This window comes from Dama dama, chromosome 9 (assembly GCF_033118175.1).
Source record: "Dama dama isolate Ldn47 chromosome 9, ASM3311817v1, whole genome shotgun sequence".
Taxonomy (NCBI): Eukaryota; Metazoa; Chordata; class Mammalia; order Artiodactyla; family Cervidae; genus Dama; species Dama dama.
In genome coordinates, this window is record NC_083689.1 from 55,087,036 (window position 1) to 55,113,520 (window position 26,485).

At 52.1% G+C, this 26,485-nt stretch overlaps 1 protein-coding gene across 4 annotated transcripts; it reads right to left on the bottom strand.

The window, feature by feature from the left end:
- Positions 1-200: 200 nt before the first annotated feature.
- Positions 201-26,485, bottom strand: ARAP3 (ArfGAP with RhoGAP domain, ankyrin repeat and PH domain 3). Of its 4 annotated transcripts, none has more exons than XM_061151575.1 (33): positions 26,405-26,485; positions 24,198-24,747; positions 24,025-24,086; positions 23,822-23,933; positions 20,186-20,386; positions 19,980-20,049; positions 19,593-19,713; positions 19,317-19,501; positions 19,118-19,224; positions 18,658-18,857; positions 18,480-18,565; positions 18,141-18,323; positions 17,864-17,999; positions 17,111-17,227; positions 16,516-16,663; positions 16,309-16,411; positions 14,071-14,290; positions 13,253-13,316; positions 12,846-13,009; positions 8,001-8,213; positions 7,637-7,742; positions 6,379-6,526; positions 5,993-6,061; positions 5,287-5,361; positions 5,074-5,188; positions 3,189-3,317; positions 2,955-3,088; positions 2,636-2,718; positions 2,504-2,539; positions 2,335-2,398; positions 2,099-2,236; positions 1,875-1,913; positions 201-1,382 (listed from the first exon to the last, which is right to left on the bottom strand). In XM_061151575.1, exons 2-33 carry the CDS (start codon positions 24,728-24,730, stop codon positions 897-899), a joined length of 4,647 nt encoding a protein of 1,548 aa, XP_061007558.1. In that variant the 5' UTR covers positions 24,731-24,747; positions 26,405-26,485; the 3' UTR covers positions 201-896. The 4 variants fall into 4 exon arrangements, with proteins under 4 accessions (XP_061007558.1, XP_061007559.1, XP_061007561.1 ...); XM_061151576.1 differs by lacking the exon at positions 26,405-26,485 and adding an exon at positions 25,509-25,532 and having other exon boundaries at positions 24,198-24,715; XM_061151579.1 differs by having other exon boundaries at positions 1,172-1,382; positions 1,875-1,983.

The window sequence follows — 26,485 nt, forward strand, 5'->3', positions numbered from 1 at the left end:
GTGCCACCTCCTCAAGCACATCACTTTGGTTTAGTTCTTTCACAGCGCTGATTCTATGTGTGCATTTTCTGTTTTCCCTCTACAGTGGAAGTTCCATTAAAGCAAGGACCCCATCTCTTTTGTTCACACTATATCCCCAAGACCTGGCACCAATTAGGTGTTCAGCATATACATGTTGAATAATGAATGAATGAATGGCAGCCTTTTTGTTTCAAGGTTTATTAACAGTGACCTATCCTTTTGGGCTTCTCTTTGCCCCAGCTCCCAACCCTAATCAACCTCCCACTCTAGGGCTTCACTGTAGTTTCTGAATGTTGAAGGTGGGGTAGGATAAACTTGGAGATCATTCAAATTTGTGCCTTCCAGGGACTTCCCTGGCAGTCCAATGGTTAAGACTTCATGCTTCCACTGCAGGGGTATGCCAGTTTGATCCCTGGTCGGGGAACTAAGATCCCGCATACTGAGTGGTGTGGCCAAAAAAAAAAAAAAAAGTTTGCCTTCCAAATCTTCTTACCGTTAATGCATAAAACAATTCTTTTCAAACCCCAAATCTCTCACAGAACCCCTACATATCAAATACATAAAGCAGGAATTGCCCTTCTTGAGGGAAACTATGTGGGGCTTATAGTTCTGAGAAACAGTTTGACATTCATTGTTCTGCTTATTTCAGTTACTTCATGGTACAGGTGAGTCAGCAGAGGCTGATAGCGGAGCCATGACCTGCCTCTTTTCTGAGCCGGATGCTGTCTCGGGAGCTCTTGGCCCTGTGCTCCTTCCACAGCACCAGACTGGACTCTGTAGAGTCTTTCTAGCCAGGGCAGACGTGCCCCGGCAGTGTCTGCCACGGGGAGAGCTTGGGTCTTTGATTACCTACCCCTCAGACCGCTGTCCCAGAGTCATGTGAGGGGCTGGCTGGGGGGTAGACTTGAAGTGCAGGGAGTTTGGGTGGGGAAGCCAGGTGTCTGTGTCGGAAGGCCACTGGGGCTCGGGGGCTGGGGGCTGGAGGGTTGAGAAGGGCTGCCCAGGCCTGCGGTGGTCTCTCCCTTCCTCAGGATGAGGCTGCTCAGCTCCTGGAGTAGCTGCTCCTCCAGGGACCCATGTGTCTGGGGGCTGCTCTTGGAAGGGGGGCCCGGAGGGGGCTCAGGCGGCCTCTCCTCCCAGCCCTGGGGGCCTGCTTTGGACAGAAGATATTGATCAAAGGACCTCTGGCTGGGGACAGGGGTCTCCAGCTTGGCTGTCCGCTCCCGTGGGGTAGAGAAGGAGGTGGAGATATCCTCGGTCAACTCGGGGAAGGCCCCAACTTCCTCATACACCGGCTCCTCATACACAGGCTCCTCCAGATCTTCCTGCTCCTCCACAGACCCCTGGGATGACTTCATTGGCTGGATGAGAATGGGGTAACCAGAGGCAGGCACAGAGTTAGAGTTCCCAGATTATTAATCACTAATATTTATTGAGCTCTTCCTCTTGACCAGATGCTGCAAAAATACTTTTGCGTGTATGATGTCAAAAACAGCCCTGTATGATGGATACACTTCAGGTGAGTGAGCTGAGGTACGGAGGAGTTAAGTAAGTTGCCCAGGACCACACAGTAAGTAAATGGTGGAGCTGGAGCTTGAACCCAGGTCTGTCTGACTCCAAAATGCATTCACTTAACCTCTTCCTTCTACTTCTCAAATCCTGTGACCACTTCCCCCTTTCTTCACTGCATCCTACCATCCCTTGTTTTCCTCATTCCTTCAGGTCGCAACACTCTGTCCATCCGCACACACACTCACGGATGGCCTGCATCAGACAAATAGAGAGCACATGGGCTCCAGCAGCACAGAGCACAGGGCTGACAGGCACAGGACTGGAGCAGGCACAGTACTCACAAAGAACATGGACAGGGTCCTCCGGTTGTGAAGTCGCCGCTGGGCACAGGTAGGGTGGGGAGGCAAGGAGGGAAAGACACAGAGACACAGTGAGGCCTGGCAGCAGGAACTGCACAGAGAAGGCAGAGGGGGCACCAGGCTGGCACACATGCCATTTCCTCCTGCAGTGTGGCCAGGCTATGGGCAGGGACCCCGAGGCGTTGGGCAGGCTAGGGGAACCTCACCAGGGTCTGATTGGCAGACAGGAGAGTGGCCCCACTGTCATCCCCACGGATGGGCAGCAAAGGCATGGTGCCAAACTTCTGACGGGCAAGGTCAGAGGAGGAATGGCGTCGTAAGACCACTGGCTGCTGGTCATCGTGCTGGAGAGAGGGCGAGGGGAGGCACCGGTGGGCATGGGAGGTGCTGAGGGTAGAGCTGGGCCCACAGACCTGGCTCTCAGCTCCCTCCTTCCCCTTACCTGGGCTTTGAGGATGCTGGTGGTCCAGTCCCACATCTCGTCCTCGTCTGTGCAGGACAGGTAGCTGGGGGTGATCAGAGTGGGATCACCAGGAGGGAAGGGGTCACAACTAGAGGGGTGGAGGATAGGAAAGGCTGGAGGACAGGGAGTCTAGCTGGGAGGTACTCACAGGTGCATCTTCTCCAGGATCAATGTGAAGCCCCACCTGAGAAGCAAAGGAGACCAGTGATGGGTGGTCAGAAAGGCCAGAGGGTTGGTGGCATGAAGGCTCTAGAAGGGTGGACTGGGGGAAAAAACTCACGGGGTGGGAGGCTTGAACTTTTTGCGGATTCCCAGGTAGACCTTGGCATCTTCCAAAGGCCACTCTCGTTCCGGTTTAGAGCTCTGACAACATGAAAGCCGGCAGTGAGGTTGAACGGTGAGAGAGAAGGATCATGGTTAAGGAGGTCAAGAAACCATGGAAGCACTGGAGTTGTGTGAAGTCAAAGGGTCACAGAGGTCAAAAGGCCAGGCAAGCAATGAGACTGATGGAAAAATGGGCTGGGGAGTGACAGGATCGAGCAGTCAGGGCTCCTCACACATAGCCATCCAGCCTCCCTCCACACTCGCCCAGGGCCCACCTTCTTCTCCTTGAGCAGCAGCAGGCAGCGGCCACGCAGCAGAAAGAACCTCTCCTGGAAGCGGTTTCCCAGCAAGCGGGGTGGCTCCTCCCGACACCGCAGCAGCCCCACTCGTGGGCTCTCACGCCGGATACCTGGGCACAGAGGGGCAGGGCAGGGCTAGGTGGAGGGTCCCTGGGAGAGGCCAGAGGCGGGGGGGCGGGGTCTGGTGCTGGGCTGAAGAAGGAGGCTCACCTGTGAAGAGGCAGCCAGCATGGGCCAGAGAAACTTTTCTCAGGAGCAGGGAGGCTGAGCAGGGCTCTGGGAGCTGGCACCATTGGAGGGCCTGCTCAAGGACCCTTTCCTTGGGGTGCAGTGGCCGCTCTAGGGGGCAAGGTGATGGTAGGTGTCAACCAGATATCCATCCACAGCCTGGCGCCCCCTCCTCCTTGCCCACCAGTCACTCATTCATTTGTCCAGCCAGCCACAGATGTAATTTAGCACTGACTGTGCCAGGCACGGGGCTGCCCTGGGGATACAGTAGGAAGCTTAAAACACCCAGCCTGCCTTCACAAAGCCCACAGCCTAGCAAGGCAGCCGAGAGTAACAGATAAGTAAACGAGGTAAAGACAAACCATTATTCTGAAGGAAACAATAAAAACCTGAGAGAGAGAAATGGGGCAGCTACTGAGATAGGGTGACCAGGCAAAGCCTTTCAGAGGAAGCATTTGAAGATGAGACACAGAGCCTGGAGGATTGGGAAGAACAAGCCATGTGGAGATGGGGGAAGAAGACTCCAGGGACGACGAAATGCAGCACCAAAGGCCCTGAGTTAGGAAAGATATGCTTGAGGAGCTTAACAGCCAGCGTGGCTGAAGCAAGGAAAACACGTCATTTGAGATGAAATCTGAAAAATAAGTGAGTGCCAGATATTCAGTCTTGTGGGCTAGAATAAAGGGTTTGAATTCTAAGTGCAATGGGAAGCCATTGGAAGGTTTTAACCACGGGAGTGGCATGATGTGATTTATGCTTAAACATGCTCATTGACTGCTGTGTAGAAAATGGATTGTTGGAACGCAAGAAGGGACACTGGCCAGCTGGGCCCTTTATGGAGCTCTACATTTTCGTGGTTAGTGTTGGGTTGCAGAAAGATCATGGTGACTTCAACTAAAGTGGTAGCAATGGAGATGGAGAAGTGGTAAATTTAGAAAGATACATTTAGACTCAAGAGGACTAGTTAGCTGGTAGGTATGAAGATTAAGGAACAGAACGAGTCCCAGAGGACTCCCAAGTCTCTGGCCTTGATAACTGGTGAATGCTGATTCAATGACTGAGTCAGGAAAACTAGGAAATGGTTTGGGCTTTGTGTCAGGGGAGGGGGTTGGGAATTGAGTTTGGCCTTAGAATTTTTTATTTACTTTTTTTTTGGTTGTACATGTGGCATGTGGGACCACTGGTTCCCCAACCAGAGATCAAACCTCCATCCCTCTAGTTGGAAGTGTGGAGTCTTAACCACTGGACTGCCAGGAAGTCCTGGTCTTAGGCGTTTAAAACATGAGATGTTAGAAGATGTACAAGTGGAGGTGTCAAGCGGGCAGCTGGCTATGTGAGTCTGGAGCTCAGAGAAGGGGTTTGGACCACACATAAACATTTGGGGCCAGCTTATTAGTGGCATTTAGAGCCACAGAAATGGATGAGCTCACCCAAGGAAACACACATAGAAAGGAAGAGGGTCGAGGATTGAGCCCCAAGTCCCTCCAGCATTTGAAGCCTGGGCAAAGTAGAAAGAGACGCCTCCTTTGAAGTGAAAAACCAAGGGTCTTTGGGACCCACGAAAGACAAGAGAACAGAGAGTATTGAGAAAGGGTGAGTAGAGACTTCTCTGGTGGTCCAGTGGCTGAGACTCCACACTTCCGATGCAGGGGTCCAGGTTCAATCCCTGGTCAGGGAATAGGTCCTGCATGCCACAACTAAAAATCCCACTTGATGCAACTAAGACATGGCGCAGCCAAACAAATAAATAAATACAAAAAGAAAAAAAAAAAAAAAAAAGACCGAGAGGACAGCTGCACATCTGGTAACCCAGAAGTCTTGGTGACTTTCACCCCAAACGCACGTGCACATGCACTGTCATACGCACCAAGCTCCCCGTGCTCTCGAATCTCAAATGTCACCCACAAGTCCGTCCCAGCTGCTGTCCCCCGAATCTCCAATACTTGGTTGGTCAGCTCCTCAGCAGTCAGTGTTGGGGACACCTGGGGTCAGGGCACAAGCAGAGGACCCATGCGGGTCAGGCCACTGCCCCTGCTCCCCGCCACCCTCTCATCTCCCCTCCTGTGTCCTCAGGACTCACCTTCAGGGTGACACAGTTGTCTGGGAGCTGCTGCTCTATGAAGACCTCCATGATGAGGTCTCCAGCCTGGGACAGCTGAGGGGAGGAGTAAAGAAATGAGGAGGACACAGACAGTACAAAGAATCAAGGTCAGAGGACCCCTTAGGTTGTCTCATGAGTGCTTCCCCCAAAGAGGCCTCCTCTGAACCCTCATCCCAAACATCCCTCAGGCCCTTTAAAGAGAAGAAACTCCAGGCATGGTGGCACTGTGTACAGTAGCGCTTGAGAAGACAGGTTGGAGTCTGGGTTCCAACTCTGCCTCTTGCTACAGTACAGCCTTGAATAAGTGACCCTTCAAACCTCAGTTCCTTTGAAAAAATGGGACCACTGACCTCCTAGAGTTGCGTGGCACTAAAGTGAGATTACAGGTGCTTGGAATATAATTTGTCCCCAGATGTTAGCTACAGCATTTATTATTCTTCTCACCTCTTTGTCTAACTTAGCTAACCCTTCTTTGGATCTCTACACCTGAAACTGAAGTGCTCCTGCCACCCTTTTGTAATGAAGAACCCTCAGGGTAGAATAAATGGAGCAAATCCTAAACCAACCACCCCTCCTCAAGGTGCTCCTCTCCTTGGGTTTCCTGTGGCCCAGAAGCTGAAGGTCACCTTCCTATCTCAATGTCCCCTCCTGGCCCACTCAGGAGTCTAGGGTCAGGACAAGTTACCTGCACATCCTTCCAGGTGGTGATGAGACTGACCTCCAAGTCAATCTGGGCTACCTGGTCAGGGTCGATCTGTGGAAGAGCCAAAACGGTGTGTGTGTATCTGTGTCTGTGTGTGTGTGCGTTAGCGGGAGGCTGCCGGGAAAGGGGGTAAGCCCGGAGATATGTGCAAGACCAGAGCCCCTGGAGGAGAGGGGGAGAGGCCAGAAGAGCTGAGAGCTAAGGGGCAAGGATGTTAGGAGTGCGGTTACAGGAGACGGGGCCCAGGGATCTGGGACGGAGTTCCTGGCGCAGGGGGCCTTTAGAGGGTGAGGTTAGGGCTTTGTCGGGACGAGCAGGATCCAGCGTCCAAGGAGAGGGGCCGTAGGTCAGGGGTCGGGAAAGCTTACATCGAAGACAGAGATGTAGCCATCGATGAGCTCCTGCAGCACTCGCACCTCGTGCTCCCCCCGCCCATCTGTCTGGAACACGCTGGGCGCGAACAGCAGTGCCAGGTTTCGCGTGCACATCTGGTTCAGAGAAGCACACTTCTGCACCCTGTGGAGGGGTGTGTGGGTCACGGGTAGGTACAGCACTCATTCGGCAAACACTTATTATTGAGTCCCTGCTATGTGCCTGGGCTAAGCACTTGGGCTATAGCAGTGAGTTAGACACAACCCTGCCCTCAAGGAGCTCCCAGTCTAGGGGAGAGCCAGGCTTATATATAGGGGTCAGCAAACTTTTTATGTAAGTTTATAGATAGTAAATATTTTAGGGTTTCATGCTGTACCATCAGTCACAACCCCTCAACTCTGCTCTGGTCATGTGAAAGGAACCATGGGATATATATAGAAGAATGGGTATGACTTTACATTTTATGTACAAAACTTTATTTACAAAAATAAGCAATGAGCTGGATTTGGCCCAGAGGCCATAATTGTCCAGTCTGTAATCAGTACCATACAACTGAGGCTCATCCTAGAATCATTTAAAAAAATCTGTCTCTCCCAATAGACTGGTAAAGGTAGACCTGCATCTTATTCCTCTTTGTGTCTCCAACATCTAATCCTTTGCTGACACCATTTCTGAATGCTTACCACATATATGCCAGGTGCTGTAGTAAGACGTTTACAACCAGCACGTCATTTAAATCTCATATAACCTATGAGGTGGATGGTGGTGGTGATGATTTAGTTGCTGAGTCATGTCCGACTCTTTGTGACCCCCTGGACTGTAGCCCACCAGGCTCCTCTGTCCATGGGATTTCCAGGCAAGAACACTGGAGTGTGCTGCCCTGCCCTACTACAGGGAATCTTCCCAGACTAGGGATTGAACCCTGGTCTCCTGCATTGGCAGGAGCATTCTTTACCACTGAGCCATCAGGGAAGCCCATGAGATGGATTCTGTACCTTATACCATTTTCCTGTTACAAATGAGGAAACTGAGGCTCAAAGAAAACAGATAATTTATCCAAAGTCATGTGCTAGAATAGTGGAGTCAGATTGAGGCCTAGGTCTGTCTGACCCCAAAGTCCATCCTGTGAACCTTTATGCTGTTACACCTTCACTGAACAATTGTCTATGGGATGGATATGTGAATATAAGTGAGGGATTGGACAGAGGTGACGAAGGGTCAGGGGGAAGCCTGCAGGGGTCTGGCTGTACTGACCGATAGAGATGCCCAATGAGGGTGGCCAGTGTGCGGCGGTTGACCCGTGGCAGGCAGCCAATCACTTCTTTGTATTTCTCCAGGCGCTGGTTCTTCTGGGGCAGCTCTGGGGACGTGATGGGCAAGGGGTGGAGAGGGCCGGGGAAAGAAGAACAGAGGGATTTTTAGAGAAACAAACCCAGGATGGATGTGTGTCTGCCCCTTCCCACCTTTCCCTGGCTGAGTCCCTGGGTGATCGGCCAACTGTGCCAGGAGTGTTGGGGCGGGAGCTGCCCGATCCCACAAGGGAGCCTCAGTGATTCTGGGGGAGTGTGGAGTTGCTGATCGGGTCTCAGTTGCCCATGAGGCTCTTAGGAGTACCTACCAGCAGCCTCCCTCCAGCGAGGCAGCAACCGTGCAGAGGTCACAGGATCATCAAGCTCTCGAAAGAAGCGTTTGAGCGTGTCGGTGACATCTTCCACAAAGTGCTCCCCTGGTCGGAGCTTCACAGACCGGGCATCCCGCCGGAACTCAGCCAGCAGCTTCAGGCTGCGGGCACGGGCACCCCCTTTCCGGTATATGCCCTCCAGCCGGAGCCCTGCGAACAGCCAGCATCTCAGCTCACCACTGCCCAAGACCGGCTATCACTCACCCAGTGCCCTGTCTGTGACCCACCCCCCCCTTCCTGTACGTGGCTATTGGGGGTAGGAGGGTCAGACAGAAATCAGCCTCTCTGGTCTTGCTTCTCAGGTCCCTACTCCAGCCCTCGCCTTCAGAAGGCCCATCCCTAACCATGCCATCACACTGCAGCTCCCTTCTCTCCTCACCACTTTGATCTTTAAATAGCACTCTATGAAATCATATCACACTCAGGACAGGTTCTTCACAGGTTTTGAATTTATGAATTCATCTACCTGCTAAAATGTATTTGGAACCCCCAAATCAATACCTGTGGCACTCTGCAGTTACCTGTGAACATGTGCAAATGGAGAAAATTTTCAGTTGCCTGATGAACATTTTCCCAGCTAAGGCCTCAAGCGGTAAACAAGTGTCATACTAATGGTATATTTAGAGCCACATATTTTTGCATTCTTGTACTTCTTTTGGGGGGGAATTTCACTGTTTAAAATGGCTCCCAACTTAGGGCTGAAGTGCTGTCTAGTGTTCTAAGTACCAGAAGGCCTTGTGGAGAAAACACGTGTGTCAGATGACTTTGTTCAGGCATAAGTTACAGTACTGCTGGCAGCTAGTTCAAAGTTAACGAATCAGCTGTATAGTAAATAAAGTGTCTTTAAAGCAGACTCATGGATACAGAAAACAAACTAGTGGTGACTAGTATGAAGAGGGAATAGGGGAGGAGCGGTATACTATTAGGTATAAAATAAACTGTAAGGATATATTGTATAACAGGGAAAGTGGCAAATATTTTAGAATAACTATAAATGGAGTACAATCTTCAAAAATAGTGAATCAGTATGTTGTACCCGTATAATTTATCAAATATTTTACATCAGCCATGCTTCAATAAAAAAAAATAATAAAATAAAAAAATTTTAAAGATGAAAGCTCAGACCTACACTCAGTATCTTATAATAACCTATAATGGAAAAGAATCTGAAAAAGAATATAGGTATTATATATTTATACACACACACACACATATAACTGAATTACTTTGTCATACACCTGAAACTAACACAACATTGTGAATTAATTATAATTCAATTTAAAAAGAGAGGAAAAGAAGATGAAAACTGAAAAAAATTCTAAGTGTCTTTAAACAGAAGCACACATAAAGCAAAGTTACATGATGAAAATATGACCAGAATTTCCCAGGAACTTAACCCTGTATTTCCACTGGGGCGACAGTTCAGCATTCATTGATCCAGTGATTGAGTGACTTTATAACTGCCATGAATCATGAGAACTGAGTGTATTTGTGTTCTTAATTATTACCCATCGTTCCCACTAGTCTCTGAGCTTCACAGAACCTTCCTCGTTCACTGCCCCACCTGCCGTGGCTGGCACAGGGGAGCAGCTCAATAAATATGTGTTGAATGAAGAGTGGCAGTGTAAGATCTGTGGAGCAGCAGGGAAGAACACCCACACTTTCTCCAGGGCTTTTCACTGGGCCTCTGACTTCAATCCTCCTAGGAACACGTGTGAGGCTGAGAAGTGGATGGGGTCTAGTAAGTTTGGGGAGTCAGTACATGAGGCTACTGCAAAGGCATGGAGGATGTCTTTAACCACTGGCTATCCATTGTCTGTGTAGTAAGCACAACTATTTGTAGGCACATGGATGTGCCTTTTCCCCCTTTACTGTCCTACTTAGTTTTCTGAGAATTTTCTTCTCAAGAGTCCAGCCTTCTAAAGAGAGTTTGCTGGGGGAAAAGAATCAATTCGATCCTTACTCGGTAAAGAGAAAAAAGCAGAGGCCAAAAACTCACAAAGAATTCAGGGAACTCCTTGCATAGTTCATCCTTTATGGTTGGAAAACCCTCCCACACAGAATAATTCTACTCAGACCCTCAAGGATTTTGCTGCTCAGCTTGGCTCTTGCCTAATAGCTGCGCTGTCTCTGTTCTCCATAGCTCTGCATCTCCAGTCACATCTGAGGGCCCCCCTCCTTCCATGCCCACGCCCCAATAAGAGTGGCTATGGAACACTTCAGTTCAGTTCAGTTCAGTCGCTCAGTTGTGTCTGACTCTGCGACCCCATGGACTGCAGCATGCAAGGCCTCCCTGTCCATCACCAACTCCCGGAGCTTACTCAAACTCATGTCCATTGAGTCGGTAATGCCATCCAACCATCTCATCCTTTGTCATCCCCTTCTCCTCCCACCTTCAATCTTTCCCAGCATCAGGGTCTTTTCCAATGAGTCAGTTCTTCACATCAGGTGGCCAAAGTATTGGAGTTTCAGCTTCAGCATCAGTCCTTCCAATGAATATTCAGGATTGATTTCCTTTAGGATGGGCTGGTTGGATCTCCTTGCAGTCCATGGGACTCTCAAGAGCCTTCTCCACCACCACAATTCAAAAGCATCAATTCTTCAGCGCTCAGCTTTCTTTATAGTCCAACTCTCACATCCATACATGACTACTGGAAAAACCATAGCTTTGACTAGATGAACCTTTGTTGGCAAAGTAATGTCTGCTTTTTAACATGCTGTCTAGGTTAGTCATAACTTGCCTTCCAAGGAGTAAGCATCTTTTAATTCCATGGCTGCAGTCACCATCTGCAATGATTTTGGAGACCCAAAGAATAAAGTCTCTCACTGTTTCCACTGTTTCCCCATGTATTTGCCATGAAGTGATGGGACCAGATGCCATGATCTTTGTTTTCTGAATGTTGAGCTTTAAGCCAGCTCTTTCACTCTCCTCTTCCACTTTCATCAAGAGGCTCTTTAGTTCTTCTTCACTTTCTGCCATAAGGGTGGTGTCACCTGCATATCTGAGGTTAGTGATATTTCTCCCAGCAATCTTGATTCCAGCTTGTGCTTCATCCAGCCCAGTGTTTCTCATGATGTACTCTGCATATAAGTTAAATACACAGGGTGACAATATACAGCCTTGACGTACTCCTTTTCCTATTTGGAACCAGTCCCTTGTTCCATGTCCAGTTCTGACTGTTGCTTCCTGATCTGCATACAGATTTCTCAAGAGGCAGGTCAGGTGGTCTGGTATTCCCATCTCTTTCAGAATTTTCCACAGTTTATTGTGATCCACACAGTCAAAGGCTTTGGCATAGTCAATAAAGCAGAAATAGATATTTTTCTGGAACTCTCTTGCTTTTTCAATGATCCAGCGGATGTTGGCAATTTGATCTCTGGTTTCTCTGCCTTTTCTAAAACCAGCTTGAACATCTAGAAGTTCACAGTTCACGTTTGTTGAAGCCTGACTTGGAGAATTTTGAGCATTACTTTACTAGTGTGTGAGATGAGTACAATTGTGCGGTAGTTTGAACATTCTTTGGCATTGCCTTTCTTTGGGATTGGAATGAAAACTGACCTTTTCCAGTCCTGTGGCCACTGCTGAATTTTCCAAATTTGCTGGCATATTGATTGCAGCACTTTCACAGCATCATGTTTTAGGATTTAAAATAGCTCAACTGGAATTCCATCACCTTCACTTGTTCACAGCTTTGTTCATAGTGATGATTCCTAAGGCCCACTTGACTTCACATTTCAGGATATCTGGCTCTAGGTGAGTGATCACACCATTGTGATTATCTGGGTCATGAAGATCTTTTTTGTACAGTTCTGTGTATTCTTGCCACCTCTTCTTAATATCTTCTGCTTCTGTTAGGTCCATACCATTTCTGTCCTTTATTGAGTCCATCTTTGCACGAAAATTCTATTTTTTCCCTCTATTTCTTTGCACTGATCACTGAGGAAGACTTTCTTATCTCTACTTGCTATTCTTTGGAACTGCATTCAAATGGGTATATCTTTCCTTTTCTCCTTTGCTTTTCGCTTCTCTTCTTTTCACACCTATTTGTAAGGCCTCCTCAGACAGTCATTTTGCTTTTTTGCATTTCTTTTTCTTGGGGATGGTCTTGATCCCTGTCTCCTATACAATGTCACAAACCTCCATCCATAGTTCATCAGGCACTCTGTCTATCAGATCTAGTCCCTTAAATCTATTTCTCACTTAACCACCTATAAGTCCTGAATGCTTCACATGTGCTCTCTCACTATTACCACTATCCTGGAATATGAGACTGTGAGGACCCCCATTTTTTTTCTTTTTATTTTTTGGCCACACCATGCGGCTTGTGGGATCTTCCTCGACCAGGGATCGAACCTGTGCCCCCTGCATTGCGAACGTGGAGTCTTAACCACTGGAACTGCCAGGGAAGTCCAATAGCCCCATTTTATTTTTTAAAATCTATTTTATTATTATTAAAGTTTTCAGCTGTACTGTGCGGCATGTGGGATGTTAGTGGCATGCAGGATCTTTGTTTTCTGACCAGGTGTTGAACCTGTGCCCCCTGCTTTGGGAGCCTTGACTCCTAACCATTTAACCAGCAGGGAAGTCCTGGCCCACTTTAAAGATGAGGGAACTGAGATTCAGAAAGGCAGAGCAGCTTGTCACTGTCAGATTGCAGTCTCTGGAGGCAAAGTTTCTGAAGGCAAGTCACATGCACACATCTCCCTCCTCAATCCCGGCTGACCTGCAGTGCCCACGTTCCCCATCCCTCACTAGCTCAGTGTCAGCCAGTACCCACTCACCATGCTGAGTGACAAAACTGATGCAGGCATCCACGATGATGGGGATGTCACCCCGGCTCATCTGCTGCTCCTGCAGCCCTGTGCCTCCCCCGCTGGCTGCCCCCCCAATGGCCGCGTTCCATGCTGAGAAGTCTAGCCGGCCCTCTGCCTGCAGATACAGTGTCCTGAGACCCGAGAGATCTGAGTCAGAGCCAGCTCCAGGGGAGTCCTCAGGCTGAGGCCCAGGAGCACAAGGATCAGACTTCCCAGAGACACCAGCAGGGGGCAGCAACATCCAACCCAGACAGGGCCCCTGACTAGGGAAGTGACTTTGAGGAAGTGGGCAGTGGTCCAGCAGGCCTGGGTGGAAGGTGTGAGCTGTGCTCTAGGAAGGGCAGCCCAGAGTCAAGGACAGGGGCAAGACTTACCTTCCTGTCTCCACCAAAACCAAATGCTCTTTCTTGTCTGGGGTGTCAGCTGCTGAGACCACACCTGGGAGGAGAACCAGGAACATTATCATCAGTGTCATCTTCATCATAGTGATTAATATTCATTAAGTATTTAAGGTATGTAGGTTCCATGCTAGGAGGTTTACAAACAATACTGCCTTAAACCTTATGAGTTACATACTATTATCCCCATTTTGGGTTCAGACGGTAAAGAACCCGCCAGCAATGAGGGACACCCGTTTCACCTAAACTCAGGGAGATTAAGTGACATGGCTCAGATTACTTGTTATGGCAAAGCTGAGCTTGAACTCAAGTTTCTTGTCTCCAGCTCTTTAAAACACTATCCTACACTGTTCCTCTTTTAGGAGGAAATGAGAATTCCCAGCCCTTTCTCTCAGTCCCCAACCAGCAAGCGACTCCAAAGAATGATAATAACAATAACATATATAACACATAACATTTATTGAATACCTGTAAGATTCCTCCTGCCAGGTTCTGTGATAAGTGTTTTACATGCATTGCCTTATATGAAACTCATTACAACCCTATTATTGTACCTATTGTGAAGATGAGGCAACTGAAGCACAGAGAAGTTAAGTAACTTGTCTAAGGTCACACAGCCAGCAAGTGATGGAGATGTGGGGGGGGGGGGGGGTCTAAATCTGGGCAATTTGACTGTAGAGCTTCTGCCTGAATCCACTATTCCTGCTATCTCCCATAGGGACCCCAAATACATGAAGGTCCACTACCCCCACCCCTCACAGCCACCCTTCGTCCCTCTCCCCAGCCCTGCTCACTGATCTCTTGTAGCCGGCGCAGATGCACCATGTCCTCAGGGGCTGGGGGGCCAGGGCCTGACGCTGGGCACAGGAAGAGATGGTCTCCACGAAGAAGTCCGAACCCAGACATCCAGAGGCCAGGGGCCAGGGCGGCATGGGAGGGGGACCGCAGCCACAGGCGACCCAGCCGCAGCAGCCCAGGGCCCAACAGCTGGTGACAGCTCAGTGGGGAGAACCACTGTGAGGAGGAGGACAATGGGAAAGAGGAGGATAGGGAAAGAGACAGGGGGTGGGGAGAGAAGTAAGAGTGAGAGGGATAAGGGGAGGCAGAGGAGGACATGGAGAGAAAGCCAAGGAAAGAGGGGGGTGAAAGGGATGGGGAGAGAGTAAAGGAAAGACAGTGCAGGAGACAGGAGATGGATGGAGAAAAACAAGAAAGAAATGCAGTTCAATTCGATTTGCTCCAGCCAACACAGAGAAGATCCCTGTGAGGCAGGCAGTGTTATACCCTTAATTGGGATGTAGGGAAAGACAGACTGGGTAGCTGCATGCTGGGACCGAAGAGTCATGAGGCCCCGGGAAGTCCCACCCCCAGGGGGCCAGGCAGAGGCTTCACGGAAAAAGGAGAAAGGACTATTCGAGGTGTAATTCAAAGCAGTGCTTCTCAAGCTACTTGTGCTGAAGGAACAGGGAATTTAAAATTTTTTTACCAATCTGTCACTAACCAACACTTTGATTAAAAAACAACAAAATGAATTACTAGAAAAGTGAAATGAAAAAAGAATGACATATAAAATATAAGCCTCCAATTTTTAAAAATTAGACTCCACACATAAAATTATTCTGTCACATTGCTATGAAAGATTCTAAATAGTGACTCTCAAGCTCTATACTTAACCTGTCATGGGCCATAAGAGAATTCCTCGGCCAGAACCAGGTAACAGACCAACTTGGGGTAGCACTGCCTTAAAGGATTTTTGAAAAGTGGTGGCTCAGTGGCAAAGAACCCGCCTGCCAGTGTAAGAGACATGAGTTTGATCCCTGGGTAGGGAAGATCCCCTGGAGGAATAAATGGCAACTCACTCTAGTATTCTTGCCTGGGAAATGGATAGAGGAGCCTGGCAGGCTACAGTCCATGGGTTCTCAAAAGAGTCAAACACGACTTAGCAAATAAACAAGAGATAATAAGAGGAGACTTGGAGGACCATATCAGAGCCCTTAGAGGATATGGAGACAGCTTATTGGTGTGAGGAGTTCTGAGTGGGGTCAGAAGCCAGAGCAGGGGAGCGTTTCCTATAGAGTAGTGTCAGATGCGACCTGGTGAGGCCAGAGGACAGCCCTTGAACCTTACCCAGGGCAAGTCGCTGGCCACCTGCATGGGAGTCGCTCAGAAAAGCAAGGCAGAGGAGGGCAGCCAGAAGGGGTTAGGGAGGAGCTGCAGGGTGCCAGAGCTCGTAACTTTCTAAGTTGTGGTGGGACAGGGAGGTGGCATGCCAGGGTGATGAGCTGAAGGTGGAGCAGGGCTTGGGGGAAAGCTGTTTAAGGATGGGAGCGATTATCACTGTCATCGCCATTACTACTTCAACACCCACAGATAGAGGGCTTGCGGCTTGCCAGGCAGTGTGGGCCTCACGTGTCACTTAATCCTCAACCCTAGGGGGTAGATCTTTGACACCCACTCTACCCATATGGAAGAGCTCACACGTGGGAGTCGGAGGACTCAAATCCCAGGATATCTGACTCCAGGGCCTGAACTTTTAATGCCAGGGGCGGGGTGCAGGATGGAGAGAGAGTGGCTTGCCTGGGGATAGAGAAGTTGGGTCAGATGAAGGCAGCTTTGCTGTGGATTTGGAGATCTGAGCCTGGGGGAGGGGGTGGGAGTCAGGTGGCAGCCTCTCTGTGGGAAGAGCCCAGCACAGTGCAGTCTGGCCTGTGAGCTTTGCAGACAGAGGCCTGACTTCCATCCTGTGTGTGCTGCTGCCTTCTAGCTCTGTGACCTTGACTGAGTGGCTTCGTAACCTCTGAGTTCTCTAGGTGTGAAATACTGATAATCCTTACCTCTAAGTGTTGTTGTGAAAATTAAATGAGATATTGAGCGGGCAGCGTTTAACACAGTGGCACAGAGTAAGTGCTCAGTCAACCTCAGCTGTTAGTGGCGGGGGTGGGAGTGGCTGCAGGAATAGGGGGGGACAGGATGGGGGCAGGGTGGGTGCAGGGGACCCGCGAGCTGTAGGGGAGGGGTCTCAGCTGTGTCACCTTGCCCAGGGCACTGGTCCAGGCCTCCAGACTGTCAGCTCCATCTGCGCCAAAGTGCTGAATTCTCCCCCCGGTGAGGATGAGCTCGAAGGAAAAGGGGAACCTGGAGAGATGAGGTCCGGGAGGAGGGACGAGGTGAGTGAGGGGGCTGGCAGGCTCAGGATCAGGAGGGGAAAAGGGAAGTTCAGGGAACAGGGTGGGTGTTACCTGTCGAGGTCACCTGGGTCAGTGGGTGGGGGGTTCACACCCAAACATACAACATCCTGGGGCTGGATGAGGTGGAGGGGTTCAGGGCTGCTTTCCGACACAAACATTTCCAGAGCCGCACCCAGGACACACCACAGTCGGGGGGGAGCTAAGAGGGAAAGTGGTGGTCAGCAGGCAGCAGACTTCTGTCCCCACTGTCAGAATTCCCATTTGCCAGATATCATTCTGTGCCAAGCCCTCTACCTATGTACGATTTCCTGTAGTCGTCACAACTCTATGAGGGGAGTTTCACATTCACTCCTGTTTTGCAGATGGGGAAACTGAGGCTCAGAGTTGAAGTACTTGCCCAAGTCAGGTGGGGAGAAAGCAGCAGAGCTGAGATTTGACCCCCTGCGGTGTGACTTCAAAGCACAGCCTCTCAACCATCAGCCAATGCTGCCCCTCCCCACCCCTGCCATGGTCCCCATGATCCCAGCACCCTTGTCCACTTCAGGGCATGTCCTATCCCAGTCCTCTCCTCCTTGTCCCTCTAGGGAACACTCCCAACCGTCCTGGCTTCTGCCCATCTCCTCCCGTCCCTTGGCTCCCCTCTCACCATCTCGGCCCCTGCGAGGAGGTGGGGGTCCAGCTTTGTTGCTGATGGGACCACAGTACAGGAAGCTGCTATAAGTGGCAGGCACCACCACCTCATTGTACACGCCAGGGGAGGGGTCTGCAAGGGAAAGGAGACGTGGTCTTGTCAGGCCAGTGCAATGGAACGGCCTGACCCCCTTGGGGAAGTGCTTGAATCGAGGAAAACAGTGGGACCCAACTCCATCGGCAGCATGGCCTAGTAGAGCCCAGTGGTGCTGGACTCCTCACCATCCAGATCAGAGAAGAAGGTGGCAGGCAGTGATGAGGCTTCTAAGCCAGCCTTGCCCACTGCCTGTCCCCACCAGCCAGCGAATAACAAGTAAGCTCTGGGTGGAAGGCTCAGAGCAGGGGCCCTCCTGTAAGTGTCTTGGCCCCTGTGGCATGGCTACTCGAGCCCAGCCTGTGTAAGATGACCATTTCTATGATCAGACTTCCCTTGGGCAGGTGAGACCTGACCTATGGGTTGACCTTGACAGGGATAGGCCAGCACTAACACCTCAAGCATCCAGATCCACTCCAGACAGTGGTCATTAGTGGTCATTTCAAATATCAAGAAATAGGGCCTAGAGGACTTGGAGGGTTGGGAAACTGCCCAAGTTGGGCCATTGTGATGGCCTAGCTGAGAGGTAATTGGGGGCCCCCGCCAGAAGAACCAAGGCACAGGTCAGGGCTGAGAATTCTTGCAGGGAGAGAGAGGAAGCCTTGTGGGGATTACCTGGGGGCAGGAGACTAGGGAAGCTGCCATCGAGGGCTGAGGGGGTCCAGGGCTCCTCTCCCTCAAAAGCCTCGACACAGAGGAGCTGGGTCATGTTCTTCAGCAGGTTGGGTCCTGCCACAGCTGCGCACAGTGCCTACAGGGAGAAAAGACCTCTGTCAACCCCAGGACACAACCTGGGAGTCCTGGGGACAGTCCTCCTGTCTCCAAAACAGCCCCCACTCCAAGCTTAGGCATTTCAACTCAGAGACCCATTAGCCCCAGCCTTCCCTCCTACCTGGAGAAGCTGGCTATGATCTGGATACTGAGGGTGGGGCTTCCGGAAGAGACCGAGCCGGTACTTCCGAGAGATGAACTCTCCCCGAGGGCCAGGGGGGGTATCTGGGTGCAGCCCCTCACCAGGGGGGAGTGACCCTGCCCAGAAGCGGTTGGCACGATCGTTTCCCAGGACAATGAACAACTGCAGGGTCACAGAGGGCAGAGGCAAGTGACAGAAACTTGTATCCCCAGGCATTCCAATCCTGTCCCCAGGCTGGACCCAAGGCCTTTTCACACATGCTCCTTCCACCCCAGCCCACACTCCGAGACACACTTTTTCCCTCTGAAGACTTCTCACCTGCACTATCTCATTACTCCACACACTTGTGTCCAGCTTCAGGCTCTGCACCTTGGAGATCCCAGAACCCAGGGCCCGGTGCTGACCTGTTAGGGTGTGAAGGGCATGGGCACCCTGAGCCCTCCTGCCCCAAGCCCCCAAGCCCCTCCCCATTTCAGCTAAAGGCCCCGGCCCTCACCTGCGCACTGCTTGCAGATGACCACTCCCAGGTTGACCGCGGCCCAGTCTGGGCGGGAGGCGCCACAGTCCGCGCAGTGCCGGTTTGCCCGATTGGACCAGATCTTCTCAGCCACCTCGTAGTCAGACAGGGTCTCGGTTACTGCTTCCTGCAGAGCGGCCGCCCAGCTCTGCCGAGCCCCCCCAGACTCGGCTGTGAAGCTGAGGGGTGGACAGCCAGTCCGTGGGCCTGGACACCCACCCCCCTACCCGCCCCACCACCCGGGGCATTCCTGCAGCAGTCACCACAGCCATCTGTGGGCCAGCCCAGCCCCTCCTGACATCCTTGACCCTGTTCACTGGACTCCTGTCGGGACACACCCACTGACATCCTAAGGAGAAGGCCTTGGAGCCTCTGCACCCCAGTATCCCCCCCTCAATGTCTCTCCCCCGGCCTTGCCTCCTGCCAGTCTGGGCCCCACCTGAAGCAGCGATGTGGTGTGAGCAGGTCGAAGCTGCGACTCTTGGTCTCCCGCACACTGCAGCCTTGTAGTTCAATGAAGCAGATCCCGATGCCCAGAGAGAAGGCCTGGCAGAGTCAGGGCGGGGGGTGGTAGGCAGGCACAGTGAGGTCCGAGTGGGCTAGGTCAGGCCCCTCGGCCCCCGCCCGGCCCTCCTCACCTGCTCACTCTTGTACAGGGCCAGCTCTCCGGGGCTCAACGCAGCAAACACCTTGGCCTTATGCCCACGCAGCTCCAGCATGCCCGTGCGGAGGGGTCGAGGTGGCTGCGGGGGCCTGGGGTGGCCCAGGAGGCGTTGCTCCTTTAGGCAGGACTGCAGCGTGGAGCACCACATGTCCCGCTGAGCTGGCGGGGGATGGGCAAGCAGGTGAAGTGGGCTGTGAGCTCACCTGGCCTCCCCAGCCCTGCTCTGAACCCAGGGGGCCCTGGCCCTCACCCTCACTCTCTGTGCGGAACACGAACACCCTCTGGCCGGTGATGACCTGGAACTTGTTGTCTTTGCTGCTGCGGGTCATCTCAATGGCCGTCAGAGGGATCACGCCCTTGGGGAAGGGGTCCTGGAGGGACAGACAGCCCATTGGCCCATGGGACAGGAACCCAGCCATGTGCGCTGACCCCCGGGGCCAGCACCAACATTTAATGAGATTCAGCACTCATTCCGCGAGCAGTGGGGTACAGCTGCTAACCGCCTCCTTTTGACCCCTGACATCAGTCACGTGGTGCCTGCCTCCCCATCACAGGGGCATTGGCCTTCCAATCCTGAGCCTCTCTCAGCTCTCCCTCTCCCTTTCCCCAGGCCCCATGAAGCACCTCCCAGACCTACCTTATCACTGCCAAAGTACATCAGACTCCTCCCGTTGAACTGCACAAAGCGCCTCTGAAAGACGTAGTTTCTGGGGATGGGAGAGGTTGAGATCAGTAACTGGTGGAGGCTGCACCCCAGGGGTCCTAGGATCTGGGAGCACTTGAGACCCGACCTCCAGCACCAGCCAGCCTCCCGTGCCCCGCTCCCCTTCCCAGCAGCCCCACCCCTGAGGGGAGAGCTTGTCTAGCCAGCCACTGAGCAGGGGCGTGGGGCGGTCTGCCGTGGAGGAGAAACTGGCATAGGGTGAAATGAGGTCTTCGTTGGTCTCTGTGTCCAGGGTGGGCAGGGAGAGGGTGGAGTCCCCGGGCAGCTCAAGGCTGGCATAACCAGCATCCTCACGTGCCTCCAGATCCGGCCTGCTGAGCCTTGTGGGGGCCAAGACAGAGGGGGACACACTTTAGAGCCAGTTCCCTGGACAGCCCCACCCACAGCACCTAGTGGAATGCCCGGCAGGTACCAGATCTGCTTTTTAAACAGGGGAACAGGGAGGCCAAGAACCCAAAACACAAGCATGGGTCTTCTTCCCAGGGCACACTCGGACTTTTCATTTCAAAAATGTCAGTCCTTTGCCTCTGCCATTAGTATTACATGGTGGAAAAGTTGAGGAATAACTACACACATGACTTTCTGCCACAGCTGCCTATCTCATCAATAAGTCCAATTGGTTCTTTCTCCAAAAAGTTCTTGCCTTTCTCTCCCTGGACCAAGTTCCCAATAGCTCTCACCGAGGTGAAGGGAATCATCTAACCAGTCACTTGCTTCCATTCTCGCCCTTCCACCAGTCATTCTCCCACTAAGGATGCAAATAAGATCATTTCACGCACCTGCAGGAACCTCTACAATGACTTCCCATCAACACTTAGGATAAATCAAAATTCCTTACCAGTGGATGCAAGACTGTGTACAGAGAGACCCAGGGCAACTCTGACGACCTCATCCTGCATCGCCTTCGCCTTGCTCACTACAGTTCAGCTACATTCTCTTCCCTAGTTCAGAGTCTTTGCCATGCTGTTCCCTCTGCCTGGAACACACTTCCCTAGGCTGCTTCTTTCCATCCTTCAGATATTCCTTCCCAGAAAGTCCTCTATTATTCTGTCACTTTCCAGTGGTTCCTTACCTCAGCTGTACAAATCAGTTGGGAAACTTAAACATATCTGCATATGAACCCCAAGAGCATGCATGTGTGCTCAGTCACATCTAGATCCTTGTGACCTCATGGACTAGAGCCACCAGCCTCCTCTGTCCATGGGATTTTCCAGGCAAGAATACTGGCCTGGATTGTCATTTCCTACTCCAGGGGATCTTCCTGACCCAGGGATTGAACCCGAGTCTCCTGCATTGGCAGGTGGATTCTTTACCACTGAGCTACTGGGGAAGCCCTGTGTGAGCCCCATGCCAGACACTTAAATTTGAGTCATTGGAAACAAGGCCCAGGCGTCTGTCATTTTCAAAGTACCCCAGGCTGCAGTGCAGCTTGGGTTAAGAACCTCCACTCTACCCTACCTGTTTCCTACTTCATAGAGAAACTGAAGCAACCAGAGGATAATCCCCGCAGACTCCCAGCGCCACATCTGCCCCATTCCACATACACACCATTTTCCTCCTGGTACTATGATAAATACCCCTGTCTAAAGCTGATCTGTCCTCTGGGCACTTGGTTCCAGTCCTCTCACCTACACAAGGACATCACTCCAGACTTTGTCCCTTTTCTCTCTCCTGTGTCCACTAGTTTTCCCTCTCTATCAGATCATCCCTATTCACCTACGAATATACACAGCATTCCATGCTATTAAAACCCCTTTCTTGACTCCACTTCCACTATCAATAACCACTCAAACTCTCTGCTCTTCTTTGCAGAAAAACTCCTCAAAAATGTTGTCTTCATATTTCCAGTTCTTCTCCTTTGTTCTCTCTTGAGCCCACACAGATCAAGCCTTCACTCCCAGCACTTGTCAAGGTCCCGAGTAACCTCCGTATCACCAATTCCAGAGGTCAATTCTCAGTGCTCATCTTACCCAACCTCTCAGTAGCACTGGATTCATCTGACCTGACCTCTTCCTCCTCCTTATATCTTTTCTTCAGTTAGCTCCTGTGGCATCAGCTTCTCCTGATTTTCCTTCTACTTCACTGTTTCTTTTCAGCTTTTTTTGCTGATTCTTCCTCTTATCCCCAATCTCTCGATCCTGGAGTATGCCAGGACCTTATCTTGGTCCTCTGCTTTACCTACACTCACTTACAGCTACATACACCCATCTAAATGCTGACAACACACAAACCTAGATCTCCTGTTCAGACCTCTCCCCCAAACTCCAGACTTGTATATCCAACGGCCTATTTGCCACTTCTTCTTGGGCATATATTACACACCTCAAGTTCAACACATCAAAACCTGAACTCCGAATCTGCCTTATTCCTGCATTATGCACAGTCTTCCCCATTTCAGACCACAGCAACTCCATGAACTTTCAGTTGCACAGAAGAGCGCTGTCAAACTGTCTTCGAAATTTGGTTGTTTTATAGTTTCAGCACAGCTCACACCAGACGAGCCACATTTCAAGCGTTCAGCAGTCACACGTGGTTACTGGCTACCACACCGGACAGTGCAGGCTCAGACGGAAACCCCTGAAGTCTTTCTTGCCTCCTCTTTTTCTGTCACACTTCAATTTACTAGGACAGTTTGTCTTCAAAATATAACCCAAACCAACCACTCCTCACCCTTTCCACTCTCATAGCAGTAGCCTGAGATTTCTCACCTAGATCGTGGTAAGAACCTCCAAACTAGTCTCTCTGCTTCTGCTTTGGCCCCTACAGATCACTGCCAACACAGCAACCAGAGGGATTCTTAAAACGTAAGTCAAAAAAAAAAAAAGTAAGTCAAAACCCTTCCAATAGCTCGCTTCCCATTTCACTTAAGAGTAAAAGCGAAAGTCCCAATATGGCTCCTTTTGCCTCTCTGACAGTGTCTGCCCCAACTCTTCCCAGCCTGGCCCTCTCTGCCCCAGCCCTGCTGACCTTGTCATCGCTACCGGATCCCCTGGTTACACGGCCTTCTTAAAGTCTCTATTCTGGCCACTCTTCCCACATGCAACATTCTTCTCCTAGAAGAGGGCTAACTCCCTCACTTCTTTCAAGTTTTAGCTCAAATATCATCTTCTTAACACTCTGGCAACTCTTAGTGAAAAACTGCAGTCCTTTCCTCCCTCACCCCTTCCAGCCGTCTTACGCTGTTCAATTTTTTTTCATGGCACTTACCACCTTTCACTGGAGGAGGGCATGGCAACCCACTCCAGTATTCTTGCCTGGAGAATTCCATGGACTGAGGAACCTGGCGGGCTACAGTCCATGGGGTCGCAAAGAGTCGGACACGACTGAGCGACTAGCACTTTCACTTTCACTATTACCTTTCAACATAGGTATAACTCATTTATTACATCTATTGTTACTTGACTAATTTCCCACAAAGGCAGGGATTTCTGATCTATCCCAAGTATTTACAACAATATCTGACATTCAATAGGTGCTCAAAAAGATAGTTAAATGAAAGAATGAAAGGCACTTCTCCATATTTTAAGTCATATATCCATTTCTTTGTCTACCTGTTTTATTTCCTATCTGTCTCCACTGAGTCACAGGCTGCCTAATGGGAGACTGGGTCTGTCTGTCATATTCATCCTGAATCTCAATAACCCAGTTGGCACACAGTGGACGCTCTACACACATTTGATGACCAATGGGAAACACAGCTGCCACCAGCTCAACCTGCTCCTCTTCCTGCCATCATCACTCTATGGACCACTCACCTGTGTTCAGCCCTTTCCTGACAGACACCTCTGCCTTCTCTTCTGTCAGGGGCCCCTGGGACCCCCACAGGCTGGACACCATAGTACAGGCAACCAGGGTCCATGATGTGCACTGCCAGGTGGAGAAACGGGGGAGACAGGGAAGAGGTCAGATGAGAGTCCTGAAGGGCAACCTTTCCCCCAACCCACGATAGCCAACCTACCTGTGCCCGTTGTGGGCCTGAGGGCAGGGGTGGGGGCAGCTGTCTGAGAGCCGTCTGGGGCCCTAGGAGAGAGGTCTAGCGGTCATTCAGGGAGCGAGAAGGAAGGACAAGTCCTCCCGCCCTGCTCCTCCCTGCCCCCAGCGTTGGATCCCCAGGGAGCCGACCCCACTCACATGTCCTGAGCTGTCTGGGCCCCGCCTCTTAAGTCCAAGCCAAAGTAGATGGCATTGGGCATCATCTCCACAGTATTTGAGGCCGACGGCTGCTCGGAGGAGGACCTCGGAGGGACAGTAGGGGACTTCGGACTCAGGCTGGGCTCTGGGCTCTTGGATGCCTCTGGTCTCCAGACAGCTGGACTCAACCCAGGCCTCTGGGTGGTGGCAGAGCCACTGAGTCCACCAAATACTGTCCTGGGCTTAGGCACAGGCTTGGTGGGCTGGGCTGGGGGTGCTGGGCTGGGCGAAGGCTCCATGGCACTTTCGGGCTGGGGATCTGGGGGGCCCTCGGCAGTGCCTGCCTGCAGCAGGCGCAGGATGCGCTTCCGGTGCCCCGTGGCGTTGACGCCCAGCTGCCTCAGCTCCCCGTGGCCCAGGCCACGGGCCGCACCCGCCGTAGCCAGACCCTGCTGCCGGAACGCGTCTGCATACTGCTCCAGGTGCACCGAGGCCAGCCACACAGCGATGTCCAGGTCCTGAGGGGCAGCCATGGGGGCTCAGGCCATTGCTGGGGGAGGGGTAGGGTGAAGGGAGGGCTCAGGCTGAGATTCCCCCTCCCTGTCCCAACGTCTGAGGCTTGGACAGAGGCCACCAGACTCCTGTCTTCCTCCAGAGAAAAACGACCAGAAGCCTGTGATCCGGGGGCAGAGCCAACCCCAAACATTGGAAAGGGCCTCCCCATTGTAGGAGCACCCCTTCATTTGCAGAGGAGGAAACTGAGGCCAGGGAGGGGAGGAGGCTTGCTCCAGGCTCCGGGCAAGTTGGCTTCTTGGTGAGAATGTTGGCCCCTTAGCTCCCACCCACACAGTGTCTGGGTCAAAGCTCTGCATACACTCAAGTCAGCAAGCCTGGGACAAGATGCCAGAACCCTGCAGGGGTGGGGATGACAGGGGCTGGTGGGGAGGAGGGGCCCACGATGAAGCTGCTGTGGCACAGAGCTGTGACAGAGGAGAGGGGAGGAGGAGAGGGGAGATGCACCTCCCACTCCCACTGGTTCCAGAGCTGAGTGCAGGCTCGGGCCATCCTAATCCTGATCGTTCCCAGTTCCTCCTCCCCTTCCACCTATTGTCTCTGCTCAGACTTCCTTCCTGTCCCTCCAGCTCTGGCCGCCCCCACATCCTGCCTGCCTTGGTCAGGCTGTCCAGAGAGCTCTAGGCAGTACCTACATCTGGGCAGAGGCCACTTGGGGAGTGAGGATGGGGCAGAGAACTAACTGGGCCAGAGAGATGAGGGACCGGGGATACACCAGGGTCTCCACTCAGCACCCACCTGCAGCATCTTCTCCCATATGTGTGCGCAAACTGGAACACCCACCCTGCAGGAACTCACACTGTGAAATGACAACCCCGTACCTCTGCTTTCTCCAAGCCTTCCTTCACCCTGTCCATGCCTTTGGACTCAGGTCTCTGAGGTTCTGTCCCATTCCACCACCCTGATGTGGTGGACCCTGATCTAGTTAGTACCTAGACCTCTCTTGGATCCTGTCTCCATGAGTTTTCTGTCTACCCTGTCCCTGTCCCCACCCCATTCATCTCCATCTCTACGTCTAAATCCATCTCCGTCCCCTTCCTTGTTTTGCTGTCATTAAGCCTCTCCTTGCCTCTGTCTCCATTTCAACTAGATCTTCAGTTTTATCTGTCTCTGGCCAACTCTGACTCAGGTTTCTGTCTCTGCCTCTGCCCGTACTTCTCTCTCCCAGTTTCTCTCCTGCGGGGTCCTTCTTACCAGGACTGCCACTCGCCCCAGCATCAGTTCTGGCCTCTCTCCGCCTCTCTGCGGCGGACGGAGCCCCCTCCCCAAGCTAGGGCCCGGGTGCTGCACCTCCCGTCCTGACTCAGAGTCCAGTTTCCCGGTGACTCAGGCCCGACTCGAGGGCACGGGACTGAGAACTAGGAGGTGAGCGGGGCAGGAGTGCGGCGGGGGGGGGGGAGGGGGGGGGGCAAGGGGGGGCGGGCTTGGCAGCGCAGGGCAACTGCGGCGGCGACGAGGGAGGGGGCAAGGAGGGAGGGGGCCGAGGCCGGCACCCGGAGGGAGGGGCTGATCGCGGCGGGGAGGGGGAGAGGGGAGGGCCGCGGGCGCGGAGTGGGGCCAGGGATCCCACAGAGGCCCTCGAGGTGATGGGGAGGAGTCTGGGAGGCAGGAGCCGGGGGGCGCGGGGTCCTCACCTCACTACGCGGCCGCCGTCCGCTCCCCGGTACCCACCCGCCGTGCCGTCCGAGGCTCCGGGTCGCCGCTCCGGCCCCGCC